Source organism: Sprattus sprattus (assembly GCF_963457725.1).
Source record: "Sprattus sprattus genome assembly, chromosome: 12".
Lineage (NCBI taxonomy): Eukaryota > Metazoa > Chordata > Actinopteri > Clupeiformes > Clupeidae > Sprattus > Sprattus sprattus.
In genome coordinates, this window is record NC_137910.1 from 9,633,971 (window position 1) to 9,649,495 (window position 15,525).

The 15,525-nt window shown below is 44.1% G+C and overlaps 2 protein-coding genes across 3 annotated transcripts; one reads left to right on the forward strand and one right to left on the reverse strand.

The window, feature by feature from the left end:
• Positions 1-1,488: 1,488 nt before the first annotated feature.
• On the reverse strand, positions 1,489-2,239 carry mrps6 (mitochondrial ribosomal protein S6). The gene is made up of 2 exons (XM_080849474.1): positions 1,758-2,239; positions 1,489-1,587 (listed from the first exon to the last, which is right to left on the reverse strand). The coding sequence occupies exon 1, from the start codon at positions 2,139-2,141 to the stop codon at positions 1,800-1,802; it is 342 nt and encodes a 113-aa protein (XP_080705600.1). The 5' UTR covers positions 2,142-2,239; the 3' UTR covers positions 1,489-1,587; positions 1,758-1,799.
• Positions 2,240-2,497: 258 nt separating this feature from the next.
• nolc1 (nucleolar and coiled-body phosphoprotein 1) lies at positions 2,498-11,134 on the forward strand (the record flags this gene model as incomplete). Of its 2 annotated transcripts, none has more annotated exons than XM_080848288.1 (11): positions 2,498-2,623; positions 3,130-3,185; positions 3,311-3,462; positions 3,647-3,702; positions 3,846-3,972; positions 5,125-5,240; positions 5,395-5,524; positions 5,732-8,431; positions 9,093-9,235; positions 9,765-9,842; positions 10,045-11,134. In XM_080848288.1, 11 exons carry the CDS (start codon positions 2,498-2,500, stop codon positions 10,201-10,203), a joined length of 3,843 nt encoding a protein of 1,280 aa, XP_080704414.1. In that variant the 3' UTR covers positions 10,204-11,134. The 2 variants fall into 2 exon arrangements, with proteins under 2 accessions (XP_080704414.1, XP_080704415.1); XM_080848289.1 differs by having other exon boundaries at positions 3,650-3,702.
• Positions 11,135-15,525: the final 4,391 nt, after the last annotated feature.

The window sequence follows — 15,525 nt, forward strand, 5'->3', positions numbered from 1 at the left end:
TTATTTTGCACTGACAAAGGGCTGGATTGCTTTCTAGTAATTACTGATAGATTATAGCTTTCGATGCCTTCATCCACCTCCCTTTCTTCATGTGTTCAATACATTTTCCATGTGTCGTTTCACATTATTACACATAACTTAATTTTGGAACTTTTGTTTTGGTTTCTTTGAGTATGAATTACTTGGGTTGTTAGCAACATCTGGTGAATATGTCATGTCAATTGCACCTTTGGAAATATACTGTATTTACTGAGAAAATGGTGACGTGTTCAATTTTTATTACACCCACTGTAGGGCCAGAGTGGGAGATGCTTGTTGTGCAGATCTGCACCGCTGAATCTCGAGTATGTTCCACGTGCTTCGTTACTGCACTTAAAGACTGATTGCTGCATCAACCACAAAAGAAACATCCTTTTCCTGAAAGTATACCACCAATGTCTACAGAGTGATGTTATGTATTCTATTCTACATTTTGATTGACACATTGTGAGGATGAACTAAAGTAGCAGTGAGCAAGCGAACTACCTAAAAGATACACAAAAATGTTGCGCTGCAAAATCTTCTCTTGCAGTTTTGTGGATGGACACATAACTACAAAGTGCACAGCCTGGGAGGCTATTGGGAACCACAGGTGTGTTTAACAGTCTTTCACATTTAGACATACCATCGAAATGAATTTGAAGATGATACCAAAAGTTGCTCCCTAGTAAGTGAAAGTCCTCTCTATGGCAGAGGTGGTGTAGACAGACACACTCTGAAATCCACCTCTGCATTTAACCCATCCAGGGAAGTGACACACACACAGTGAAGTGAGGTTACACACTAACCCGGAGCAGTGAGCTGCCTTTGGCAGCGCCCGGGAAGCAGTGATCGGGGTTAGGTGCCTTGCTCAAGGGCAATTCAGCCGATGTGGGAATGGGAGAGCAGTGGTCTACCACTTCCCCCGCCCACATTTTTCCTACTGGTCGGGGATCGATCCAGCCACCCTACGGTTTCCCGTCTGAAACCCTAACCAGTAGGCCACGGCTGCCCCTAAAGTGGTAGTGCTTTAATTAAACCTACATGGTCTTGTATTCTCTTGTTAAATAAACTTGAAAAAAAAAAAGTTTGGAAATTTGTGTTTGGCCTTTGCAATGTCCAACTTGTAAGGATCATGCATTTGTGGGATGAGCAGCACAGCTGATTATATGGGTAGCGCCTAAGTAAAATGTGCTAAAATTACCATTGTAACAACAGAGAAATAATCAACCAAACACAAATTTCCAAACTTTTTTGGACAAGTTTATAAACATGTATTCACTTATCGGAATATTAAAGGTGTATTGTAGTTTTCCCTATAAAATCAGACTTTTACATAATATAATTGTTTAAACAATGTTGAAGGTATATTGCAATAGGCTACCACTTCATTCTCTATTATTTCATTTCATTTCGCTTACCATTACAGGACTACAAACAAGTTGGGGTTGGACAATGAACAAAATGATGGTAGGTATAGAAAAATGTAATTTATTCAGATATGTCGATTCCAACGACATCAAGAGACAACAGAGGAAGATGAAGATAGCTTGAAGATGATGTTCTGCCCTGAGGGGAAAAATAGCTTTGTAAGAAAATCAAGTTACGTTTGATTACTAAGCAGTTTCATCTATCCACAACTACAAAGCTGAATACGACACACGGAGTGACATCAATACTAAAAATTGTTGGCAAAATAACTGGATAGTTAATTAGAACAAATACAATACGATACATACCGAAGGGAAGACGCCGATGAACTACGATTTAAAGAGCTGCCGTCAGAGCGGGGATGGAGGGCTGCAACAATATGACACCACCTGCGGCGGTTCTTCCTTCTTTAAAACTGTGGGCCTCACAACGTCCACATCACGTTCAAGGTGATCCAGGAAATCGCTGACCATACTTGGAGAACCATAAAAGTCTACTAGAAAGTATCCGCCGCGAGCGTGTCGCATGTTATGCTTGGACATCTTGTAGGGCAGCCTTCTTTCGCCGAGGTTTTCCAAATCCCTGACTATGGCGCCCCGGTGCATCAAGGTTTCCACTGTACGCCGAAGAGCAGCGGCCGTCTCCGGCCTTTGCATGGCCTTGAGAATAAGCGAAAGTTCATATCGCGGCATATCTAATAGTCGTTGGTTAGTTTCCTATAAGACCTTTCCAAAATATGCTTGTCAAGTCAACCTAGCATAACACTCTTAAGGGCAGCCATGCCAGTTTGGTGACCTGGTAGACGGTGCGGATTGATGACGTTACATTTGAATTTCCTTGACGCCATCTTGGCCATTGAAATTATTAAAATATACATTTAAAGAGTGTTTCTTTCACAGTAATTGACCAAATATGAGAAACACGTGTTTAATAAACAAATTATATAAATTGTCATTCGAGTTGTTTTAGCTTTGCTGAAAATAGCGGAATAAAGGAGATTTACGTATTTCTTCAGCGACGATAACCCCAGAAGACGACACGCCCCCACATGAGTCTTGGAAAAATGGCTGCACAGAGCTCGGTACCTAGCGATCTATACCAGCACATTTACTCATTTTTATTGGAGAATAAGTTCTCAAAGGCTGCAAAGGAATTCCTGAAACAATCTGAAGTGGTAAGCAGTATTTAAAAAAGATTTACATGACGTCTTGTCTGAACAACATGGGTATTGCCATATTGTCGTGGCTGCTGGTGGCGTGTTGGAGGAGTTTGGAGAAACATGCGTGTGTAACACGTGTTGGAAGTAACGTTTAAGTTAAATTTTCCTGAATTTAGTTTTTCTAGAGTTTTTCTTCGATTCATACACTCATTTCGTTTTATTAACACATATGAATGCTGAACTTTTTGTTGCATGTGTACACCTATATAAACAGGTATATCGACTACATAATTGCACGGATAGTAGTTTACACATGTGGCCTATTTGGTACCTCCTTAAATAATACATTTGGTTTTGATATGTAAATAATGGATTTGGTTTCTTGTGTGCAGCAGTTAATATGTTTTTATTATTTCTGTAAGTGTAATTTCATTATGGAATGAAAATGGAACACTATGTTCTTGTGTGGAAGAGAAACCCTGTAGGCATTTAAACGCAATTGCTGTATGTCTTCCAACCAGAAACCCCCGGACCAAAATGAATCAGGTCTCCTTGACATTTTCGACTTCTGGGTTAAGTAAGTAGATAAACATTTAATCAGTGATTTTCTGATCTTTTATCAGAAAATGAGAGTGTCCATGATATATCATAATTTAGTCTGTTTGGTGTCTAAAACGAGGTGTTTGTCACATCCCATATTAGGTCTCCAGAAACAAAGAAGCGCAAGGCTGTGACCAATGATCCTGAGGCCAAAGGTCCTACGGCCAAAAAGGCTAAGAAGGGAGCAGAGAGCTCCAGTAGTGAGGAGTCGAGTGACGAAGAAGCTGCAGTCCCAGCAAAAACACTACCAGCAGGTACATCAAGGCTGTACTCAAAATCAGCCAAATGACAATTAGTCACAACAAACAAGAATTATGTTTTAGTTCACTCTTTCAATCGTTCGTTACCAGAGATTGAAGTGGTTGTGAGTGGTTTTAATGAGATGGTATGTCTCCTACCTACTGACATTGAGGGTGGTGTGTTTGTCTGTCTTTAAAGCAGCCGATGCCAGCAGCAGTGAGGACTCTGAAGATGAAGCAGCTGCTCCTGCAAAGGTGAGAATGCCAACATGTCCACTGGTTTTCGGTGGTTCTCATCAATGTGTGGCTTTTTTGTTTTTGTAAATGATTTTTTTCTTTATCGGAAAACGGGTACGTCTTCTGTAGCTTTTGTTAAATGTATGCACATTCCTCCACAGGAAGCGGTTGCTGCCCCGACTCCTGCTCCACCCACAGCACCAGCCGTGGCAGCCAGGAAGAAGGACGACAGCTCCAGCAGCGAGGAGTCCGATTCTGAAGATGAAGGTGCAGCTAAACCAGCAGCAGGTGCCCACTCATACCGCACACACCCAACACATTCAGGAGTTAGATGTAGCTAAAGTAAGGATAGTGCATTCATGGATTAACCTCTTGGGTCTTAGACTGGAGATCGGTTCACCAACCCTAATGCCATCAATGTGGCTGTTTCCTGGAAGGATGATTATCCAAGTTGTCATGGGCACAGAGAAGAATGTCAGATGTCTCAGAGTAGAAAGTTAGCGGGAGCTAATAATAACAAGTCATATCCTGTAATATCCTGACTTAATTACAACAGGAAACCAGTGGGGGAATAAGCAGAATGCCAAATAGTTTGGAGGAACAGAACTCTGAAAAGTGGAAGGCTGATACCCTGACATTTTTTCCAGACATGTCCAACAATCAAACAATATTGCAACTGACTTGTGTGAGTCAGGTCCCGTGTCCCAGGGTGGCTACGGGTGATTAGCTGGCTTAAAGAAACACAAAAAGAGATGACAAATGCAAAAAAAACACTTGCTCTGGAGCCAAGCTAGTCCCTCTCGGTTGATCAGGCCTGAGAAAAACACCCCTTTGCCAGAGAATCCCACCCCAGTGCTTATCCGTCTATACCGAGAACAATTCCTGCCGCCGCAACTCTCTCCATGCCCCACACACAGTTTCTAGATCAATGTCGTTCTTCCATTCCCATCACCCTGCAGAGGTGCCGCCGTCATTGCAATTAAAACGGGGATCTCAAACTCGAATAATGGAGGAGCCGATAAGCATTAAGTCTGGTCAGATTTTTTTTTATCTGTTGGCCTGTATATCACAAAACTGTAGATGCCAGTTTTGACTGGAGCATTTACAATGTGTGATCAGCTACAAGCTTTACACTTTCATACTGTGTGTGTGTGTGTTATGTTATATCATGAGGAGTACTTATATGTTATGTCTTGTTATGTTATGGTAGTGTGGTACGGTGTCCTGTCCTAAGAATTTCAGTGCCCAGACCAACTCTGTTGTATGTGCATCTGACAATAAAAGACTTAATGTGTGTGTGTGTGTGTGTGTGTGTGTGTGTGTGTGTGTGTGTGTATAGTCCTTTGAAGAATCAATTCAGTCTGATGCTCCTGTAGGGGCCTCAGTAGATGTGGTTGACGCATTCAGTAAAGTTTTGTATTCATGTTTCTTGATCTAAAGGAGCCAAGACGCCGGTTGTCCCTCCTAAGCCTGCTACCCCCAAGACAGCAGCTCCAAAGAAACAGGAGAGCAGTGAGGACAGTTCCAGCGACTCTGAAGACGAGGAACCAGCTAAGGTACCATAACGGCGACTGACACTGGGTGGATGTAATATTTAAGAGCACATGGTATTCTAGATGTTTTACCCTTGGAAGAATAATCTGTAATTGCATGGAGTTTTTTTTTAATCATTGTTGCGTTTAAGAATCATGGCTGTGTTGGTTTATGCAGGCACCAGCAAAACCTGCAGTGCCAGTGAAGACCCCTCCTGCCAAGCCTGCCGCCCCAGCAGAGTCCAGCAGTGAAGAGGACTCTTCAGATGAGGAGGAGGCGGCCCCTCCCAGCAAGAAACCCAAAGCCGGTACAGTAGCTGTTTGGAAACATTCCAACACGTACACTAGGATCAGGGTTCCTCTACATCTGCCTTCTGGCTGAGTTTATGATTGTTCTCAGGCACACATGTGGGCAACTTTGTTCATGTATGTGATCTTATATGTGTCTGTTTGTACACAACTGAAAGTATTGTATTTGATCAAGTCAATTGAATGTCCTCCTCTTTATTGTTTAGGGCAGTACAGTGCAGTCCCTCCCCCGTCCTCCGGGCAAAGTAATGGCACCCCAGCAGGGGCCAACAAGGCCAAAGCAAAGCCCACACCTGTGAAGGCTGCTGCTCCAGCCGCTAAGGCAGCAGAAAGCAGCTCGGACAGTGACAGCTCTGACGAGGAGGAGGCGGCTCCAGCCAAGAAGCCTGCAGCTGCAGCAACCACACCTGCAAAGCCAACACCTGTGAAGGCTGCTGCTCCACCCGCTAAGGCAGCAGAAAGCAGCTCGGACAGTGACAGCTCTGACGAGGAGGAGGAGGAGGAGGCTCCAGCCAAGAAGCCTGCAGCTGCAGCAACCACACCTGCAAAGCCAACACCTGTGAAGGCTGCTGCTCCACCCGCTAAGGCCGCAGAAAGCAGCTCCGACAGTGACAGCTCTGACGAAGAGGAGGCTCCAGCCAAGAAGCCTGCAGCAACCACACCTGCAAAGCCAACACCTGTGAAGGCTGCTGCTCCACCCGCTAAGGCCGCAGAAAGCAGCTCGGACAGTGACAGCTCTGACGAGGAGGAGGAGGCTCCAGCCAAGAAGCCTGCTGCAGCTGCAGCAACCACACCTGCAAAGCCAACACCTGTGAAGGCTGCTGCTCCACCCGCTAAGGCAGCAGAAAGCAGCTCGGACAGTGACAGCTCTGACGAGGAGGAGGAGGCTCCAGCCAAGAAGCCTGCAGCTGCAGCAACCACACCTGCAAAGCCAACACCTGTGAAGGCTGCTGCTCCACCCGCTAAGGCAGCAGAAAGCAGCTCGGACAGTGACAGCTCTGAAGAGGAGGAGGAGGAGGAGGCTCCAGCCAAGAAGCCTGCAGCAACCACACCTGCAAAGCCAACACCTGTGAAGGCTGCTGCTCCACCCGCTAAGGCCGCAGAAAGCAGCTCGGACAGTGACAGCTCTGACGAAGAGGAGGCTCCAGCCAAGAAGCCTGCAGCAACCACACCTGCAAAGCCAACACCTGTGAAGGCTGCTGCTCCACCCGCTAAGGCCGCAGAAAGCAGCTCGGACAGTGACAGCTCTGACGAAGAGGAGGAGGCTCCAGCCAAGAAGCCTGCTGCAGCTGCAGCAACCACACCTGCAAAGCCAACACCTGTGAAGGCTGCTGCTCCAGCCGCTAAGGCAGCAGAAAGCAGCTCCGACAGTGACAGCTCTGACGAGGAGGAGGCGGCTCCAGCCAAGAAGCCTGCAGCTGCAGCAACCACACCTGCAAAGCCAACACCTGTGAAGGCTGCTGCTCCAGCCGCTAAGGCAGCAGAAAGCAGCTCGGACAGTGACAGCTCTGACGAGGAGGAGGAGGAGGAGGCTCCAGCCAAGAAGCCTGCAGCAACCACACCTGCAAAGCCAACACCTGTGAAGGCTGCTGCTCCACCCGCTAAGGCCGCAGAAAGCAGCTCGGACAGTGACAGCTCTGACGAAGAGGAGGCTCCAGCCAAGAAGCCTGCAGCATCCACACCTGCAAAGCCAACACCTGTGAAGGCTGCTGCTCCACCCGCTAAGGCCGCAGAAAGCAGCTCGGACAGTGACAGCTCTGACGAAGAGGAGGCTCCAGCCAAGAAGCCTGCAGCAACCACACCTGCAAAGCCAACACCTGTGAAGGCTGCTGCTCCAGCCGCTAAGGCAGCAGAAAGCAGCTCAGACTCCGATAGCTCTGACGAGGAGGAGGCGGCTCCAGCCAAGAAGCCTGCAGCTGCAGCAACCACACCTGCAAAGCCAACACCTGTGAAGGCTGCTGCTCCACCCGCTAAGGCAGCAGAAAGCAGCTCGGACAGTGACAGCTCTGAAGAGGAGGAGGAGGCTCCAGCCAAGAAGCCTGCAGCTGTTGCTGCAGCAACCACACCTGCAAAGCCAACACCTGTGAAGGCTGCTGCTCCAGCCGCTAAGGCAGCAGAAAGCAGCTCCGACAGTGACAGCTCTGATGAGGAGGAGGCGGCTCCAGCCAAGAAGCCTGCAGCTGCAGCAACCACACCTGCAAAGCCAACACCTGTGAAGGCTGCTGCTCCAGCCGCTAAGGCAGCAGAAAGCAGCTCGGACAGTGACAGCTCTGACGAGGAGGAGGAGGCTCCAGCCAAGAAGCCTGCAGCAACCACACCTGCAAAGCCTACACCTGTGAAGGCTGCTGCTCCAGCCGCTAAGGCAGCAGAAAGCAGCTCGGACAGTGACAGCTCTGAAGAGGAGGAGGAGGCGGCCCCCGCCGCGAAGACGCCAACCCCAGCTCCAGCTCCTGCAGCAAAAACCCCACCTGCCCCTGCTGCTCAGAAGGCTGCAGACGCCGAGTCCAGCAGCAGTGAAGAGGACAGCTCCGGCGACGAAGAGGAGGACGCAAAGGGGAAGCCCGCTGCCTCTCCTGCCGCCAAAGAAGCAGCAGAAGCAGCCCCAGCCACCCCTAAAGAAGCAGCAGAAGCCCCCGCCACCCCTAAAGAAGCAGCAGAAGCCCCCGCCACCCCTAAAGCAGCGGCCGTGAGCAAAGACTCCTCCAGTGATGACAGTTCAGAGGAGGAGGAGGCAGCCAAGCCAGCAGCAGCACCTCCAGCTGCTCAAAGCACGCCTAAACCTGCTGCAACGCCCGCGGCCCAGGAGGAGAGCAGCTCGTCTGAGGATGAGGAAGATGAGGAGGATGAGGCCAAAACGCCCCCGACCCCCGTCACTCCCATCACACCGGTGACGCCCATGACAAACGGTAAGACTCTGGCATAGTAGGAAGCTTGCTGACCTCATCTTATAATGATTTGTCTAAGCCTTGGAGTTTTGACCAATTGAAAACATGTAGCAACCATGTTTGTGAGGGATGATGAAGGCAGACCAAACAAGCATTATATTCCTATACACACCACAATACTATAGAATGCACAGCACAATACTGTATGATGCACAGCGATACTTAATGTTACACAACACAATACTATATGATACACACCACAATACTATAGGATGCACAGCACAATACTGTATGATTCACAGCACAATACTTAATGTTACACAACACAATACTTTCTGTTACACAGCAGAATACTATGATACACAGCACATTACTATATGCTACACTGCACAATACTATATGTTGCACAGCACAATACTATATGTTGCACAATACTGTATGTTACACAGCACAATACTGTATGATACACAGCACAATACTGTAATGTTACACAGCACAATACTGTATGATACACAGCACAATACAATATGTTAGACAGCACAATACAATATGATACACAGCACAATACTAAATGATTTTGAAGACATACTGTTGTAACATCCTCTCTAAATGTGGCCTTTCAAATGAAAGCCAAAGAATGTTTGTTTTGGTACAGGTCTGAATTAAATATGTATCTTCTTAGGCACAAGTAGTAAAAGGAAAAAAGAAGAGGAAGAAGAAGATGATGATGAAGAGGAGGAGGAAGAGGAACCAGCAGACAAGGAAACTCCCAAGAACAAAAAAATGAAGACCTCCACTCCTCACTCATTCCCCAAGGCCAGAACGGTAACTGATCCCTACTTGACAGAGAATGATGGATGGGTTGGTGTTCATGTTTTCAGTGACAGGCTGAGACAGCTTGGCGTGGCTTTAGCTCTGGTGTCAGTCTGAGTGAGCTGCCGTATTATCTTTCCTTCCCAGACTCCTCAATGTTCCTCCAGTGAGCCTTTAGAACCGTCTGACTTGAAATCCTCTGACTTATTTGTGCCAGATGAGACAATTCTACATTGTGTATTATGTATTTCCATGCCATGTCAGACACAATATTAACATCAAGAAATGTTTCCCTCATGGGTCCTTGGTGTTTTGGCCAGTAGATATTTGTCCTGGGTGTTTTGGCCAGTAGATATTTGTCCTTGGTGTTTTGGCCAGTAGATATTTGTCCTGGGTGTTTTGGCCAGTAGATATTTGTCCTTGGTGTTTTGGCCAGTAGATATTTGTCCTGGGTGTTTTGGCCAATAGCTCTTTGGTTTAAGTTTTGTGGTGGTGTGGAAACACGAGTGACTAACTCCTTTCTTTTCCTCCTTTTCTCAAGAATATTCCTTTCCGAAGAATAAGAGAAGAGGATATTGAGGTGGACCCTCGTCTGGCAGACAACTCCTTCGATGCAAAGGTGAGCCTTCCTTTTCCTCTCAGTTTCTGCTCTTACGCGGATCAGGGAGAAGCCCAGAATGGAGCTGTTAGTCATGTACTCTGGCTGTGCGTGTGGACTTGTCTACCTTGCTACTGTGTCATGGGAAATAATGCTTATTTATGTACCAATGTGCTGCGTTTTTAATTATGGTTTTCATCTGTTGGCTTATTTCCGTGTCCAGAAAGGATCTTCTGGTGACTGGGGCCAGAAGGCCAATAATGTGCTCAGACACACCAAGGGCAAATCGTTCCGCCACGAGAAGACCAAGAAGAAGCGCGGTAGCTACATAGGCGGGGCCATCTCCCAATCGGTCAACTCTATCAAGTTCGACAGTGACTGAAACCCACACCCCTCCCCCTACCTTGCCACCAACCTCGGCACCCCTCACTGTTCCCCTACAGCTCTGAGCTAGGACTTTTCTAAGCCAGCTGAAAACCCCTGTTCAACAACAAGACTCTTAAACAACTACCACCTCTTCCTCACTCTCCCTAGCAGGCTCCTCAGGCTGGTACATGGCTAGCTGCTTTCTGGTTTTGCTGTGCAGTTTGGATGATGACCGGTAAGCCAGAACCACTGCCATGTAGAAGGGAGTCAGCCTGAGACAGCGTTGCAGTGAAAAGGCACTGAGGGCTGCTGGGCAATAGTGCCTCCACAACATGCTGGGCTGGGTGCGGTAACGACTCTTGTCCACCAGATGGACCCAGAATGAAATTCAATGGCGTCAACTAGATGGTTGGAACATTTTTTTTTTTCTTAAGGGAAATACAGCCCTCCAAGAATCTTGGATAGCGTTGCATGAATGGAGTGATTTCATTTTATACAAGTTTATTTTGCGTCTTAGTTAATGCTTTATGAGTCAAGGGTCAATGTTAGTCCATGTTTTTGCCTTCATAACCTACTATTGGTTGTACTGTTTGTCTGCTTTCTTATTTTGAAAGGGTTGAATGTTTTATTATGATGTGCAGATCCCAGACTGTGATTTCTGTTTGAGATAAATAAGCAAGTTAGGTCCCAGTGTCTCCCAGAGAATCTTAATGCTTCTGTTTTCCATACTGAATGTATTTATTAGACAGCTTGCATATCTTGGATACGGTGGCAATCACTGCTCACCTCCAGAAGCCATAGGTTTGCTATAGGTAGGTTTGACTACTAGCAGAGGTTCTCTCAGTGACCAAGTACCCGGTACAAGCATATCTTAATAATGAGCCATCCCCTTACCATGGACTTACGAAGCCATTCTGTTTTATTTAGTTATAACTGATTTTACTGTCACAACCATAGTGTTGTACTGTCTCTTTCTTACTTTCTGTTGTTATATTCAGCATCAATTAAAGGTGAAAGACAGAAATTCCACGCCTCTGTTCTTGTTGCTGATTGCTTGTTATGTGTGAGAGCACACGTCTTCCGATGTGTGTCTGCTTGTTATGTCTGAGACAGCACACGTCTTCTGATGTGTGTCTTGCTTGCGTTGAGTGCTTGACTTAATTGAGCGCTCAGTATTTTTCCCTCTGATTAGTAACGTTGAGGAAGGCTTCTGGGACTGTGAGCGCTAATGAAGGAGCTGGAGTCTCACACCTGCCTGTTCCATGAAGAGGAGGAGGAGGTAGGGAGGGAGGGGAGAAGTGCACACACTTCCTGGAAGTGACATAAACAGAGCCCAGGTTCACTGGAAAGTGATGTCTTCCAAGGCTGCTGAACTGCACTGGTGGCGTACTGACCTTAACCCAGATCAGGGCTGCAGACTGGCACTGTGGCTTTTTCATTAGCAAAGAGGCCTGAGAAAAAAGCCAAAGAGGTCTGTACCCAGGCAGACTAGTGCTTTCAGCTAATTTCATTAAGTCCAGCAAGTGTATTTCTTCTGAGCAGTTTTGTAGTGTTAGATATCAGTACGTTCACACTTCATATCAATCGATCCCCACGCCCCACTTGTTTACATTAAATCTGAGATCTGAGCCATCAGAAGATGTCTAGATGCTTTTCAGGTGTGCAGTAGGGGTGCACGATTCAGAAAATGTCACGAATCGATACCGATTTTTAGGCTCACGATTCCATTCAAAATTGATTTTCAATTTAAAAACGATTCTCGATTAAAAAAAAATGATTCACAGTATGTAAATGTTAGTGCTGTCAAACGATTAAAATATGTAATCGCGATTTATCGCATTGTTGTCATAGTTAACTCAAAATGAATCGCGATTAATCGCAAATTTATTAATCGCAAATATTATTTTAATGCTCTTATCATGGAAATGTGGATTGGCTTGCTTTATGCAATGTTTTTTTTTTATTGAAAAACAACATTGCCAAACAGGGCGGTACAAAATCAAATTATAAAGTGCACATTTCAGACTCTAGTGCAGTTTAACCATGGCTTAATATTTTCCTTTTTTCAAGTTTGCTGTGAACATAGTAGTCAGCCCTCTTATTTCAAAAACAATGAACCGTAACAGTTAGGTTACCAATAAAAGGTAAGCCTACTACTACAACAGTGAAGCTCGCTTCTTTTGCACAACACAACTTGTAAAGGTAAACTTTCTATTCAGAAGCTTTTTAATCAACCATTTCGGTTTTTTTTTTTAATATGAATCGATTTTTGGAATTCTATGAATCGATTCTGAATCGGAAGCACTTGAATCGCGATACGAATGTGAATCGATTTTTTGCACACCCCTAGTGTGCAGTCAATCACAACAAAACAGGGTTTGACATCTTTCAGATTTAAGTAACAAATAATTATTTACATACAAGGCTCAAAAAATTTAGAAAATGCAAAATAAAAAACATGCATCAAAATATCTCCATCAAAACCTTAAATCAACTCAAACTCTATGAATTCCTTCTTATTTATCTCTACTTCATAATCTATTTGCTTCTTATTTGTTCTACTTTATTTCTTAACAATAGTTTGATGTACTCTGTTAAATGTACTTTGAAGATGGTTATCTTTAATTTCCTGTTTTATAAATCGGCCTATATATATTAAGTATTTAATAAATAGTTAATAAATAAATAATGTAATGATCTAAATGTTTTATCTAATTTAAATTCAAGCAAATCTTCAACTTAGTTCTTAACTTAATAAAATTATCATAACCCAACACAATTGTACAGGCTAGCAGTTCAAACAGTAGCTTAACATAAGTCAATATCCCATTTACAGTACACTACACACATTCAAATATTCAATCAATTAAATATTTTCAAAGTATCAGTATGTTCATTCAGTGTCTTCTTTAAATAAAAAAAGAACATGTTAAGTCTTACGTATCCATGGAACTTCAGCTATCAAGCTATCAAACAGTTCTCAGTCAGTTGGACAGTGTGGCGTGGAATCCTATTTTTCTGTCGTGCAGTGGTAGGCTCGCCATCTGGTTGTCGATGTTTTCACGGAGTATTTAGTCTGTCAGTCAGTCAGTCAGTCAGTCGGTATTCATTGTAGATGAATCCACAATTACTTCTTTTCATCTTCCAAGTGTTCAAACAAACATCCTATCCAGCTGTAGATCGGTTTAGCTAGCTGGCTAGGCTACAAATTAGCACCCAACTAGCACACAAAAACAAAAATCGTGTTTTTTCAAACAGTACCTTTCCTATTAAACTCGTGTAAAACATTTTAACTTTAAAATATCATCGAATAATTCAATTTGGTTGAACAAATTGGGTCTTCAAAGACGTTAACTCTTTAAAAGGTTGTCACTGTGTCTTTTAAAACCGTCTTCCCCGAGCCTCAACGTCTTCTCTCTATTCACAGTAAAATTACGCGTGCAATTCACTACGTGCTGCAGAGGGCGCTCCAACATTACATTTCATTCACAATTCCCATACTAATAGCCTACATACATATCTAATCAATGTTTAATGTTTATTATTAGACATGTGCAAGTGTGACAGGGAGCTAGAGAGTGTGTGTGTGTGTGTGTGTGTGTGTGTGTGTGTGTGTGTGTGTGTGTGTGCAAGTGTGATACAGAGAGACAGAGGGAGAGAGATAAATGGAGGGAGGAGAGAAAAAGCAAGATCAGTTGTATACGGTCATTAAAATGTATTAGAGCGGTTTAAGAATAAATTTCATTGCACAAAAATCATTACTCTCACTGAAAGACAAGAGTGTGTCTCTTGAGTGTGACCCCCTGGAGTCACTGCACCTCATCAGTGTCATGGCTGAGACTAACGCCATACCCTTCCTGCAGGGAGATGTGATGGGTGATGCAAATGGCCATTAAGTGGGGAACAAACCCCATGGAGTTATCAAATAACTGCTTTCAAATGATACCACATAAACCAATAACATAATACATAGTGGGGGGTAAGGGGGAATGGACAATTTACCACATACAAATATTTTTTATAAATATAGAAAGATATATCAAGACAAATATATCAAGAAAATAATGGTTTATTATTTAATTACCCTAATGTGCATGTTGCAATCCAAACAAAATGGCTTGCTTTTAAAGTCCACTAGATGGCACTACACAATATATTTTCTTTGCTTTAAGGCAGTACTGATACACACATCATACACACCATGCAATACAAGACACACCATACACACAACACACACACACACACCATACAGTACACATATGGAATCAGATCAATGCCATAAATATTTTGTAATCTGTAATATAGATTTTGTATCTGTGAAACCATCTACACTTTCAAAACCTATCTACAGATACGGATTTAAAATACGAAATGTATCTACACTTTCAAAAACTATTTACAGATACGGATTTCAAATACGAAATGTATCTACACTTTCAAAAACTATCTACACTTACAAAAACTATCTTCACTTTCAAAATCTATCTGCAGATATGGATTTCAGTTACGGATTTCAGTTACGCATTACGGATACGGAGACGGATACGGATTTCAAGTACGAGTTACGGATTTCTGTTACGAATTACAAAATCTTTTTGGCACTGTCTTTACTTCCTTTCTAAAGAGCCAATCAGCGCTTTTGGCAGATTTTCTAAAGCGCCAATCAACACATTGCATCCTGTACTGACTAGCCAATCAGCGGCGCTAGCTTGCTGGTAACTGGGAAAGTTGAGTGAAACGGTGTATGCAGCAGACAGTCATGGATCAGAGACCGAGAAATGGCACAAGTAAGAAGTCCTATACTTGGAGTTGTTAATAAAGTCATTGTAAAACGCACAATGATAGTCAGTGGTTTTCACTCCACACTTCGTTACACCTGTTTCAAAGATCCTTGTCGTTGTATGGAAGATATTAGGATCTGCTTTGGTAGCTAACGAAAGCTAACGTTAGCATTTTCGTGACCGATCTCCTATTCTCATTTAATTAAGGTCACAATGAACAGTATTCATATGACCCATTATCACGATGAGAACATTTAGCAGACAGACTGCTATTGTCTTGTTCTCCACACACATGCAAAGTGATGGTGGGGGTATACCGTTAAGTGCATATGCATCCTCAACAGCTGGATAATGACCAGCCTGATTTCAAAACCACCTTGTAATGTCATTTTCGTTTCTTTTCATGGCACTTTGGGGTAGGCTATTTGTAACCCTTTTCTGAAGTCCTTGAAAACGTTTTACTGTGTATTTTGTGTGGAAGCGAGTTTTCGAGCGTCTCAGTGGAAGAGATATATGAGACCAATTTCTTAGTTACAATGCGTTCTGCAGCCAAGCGA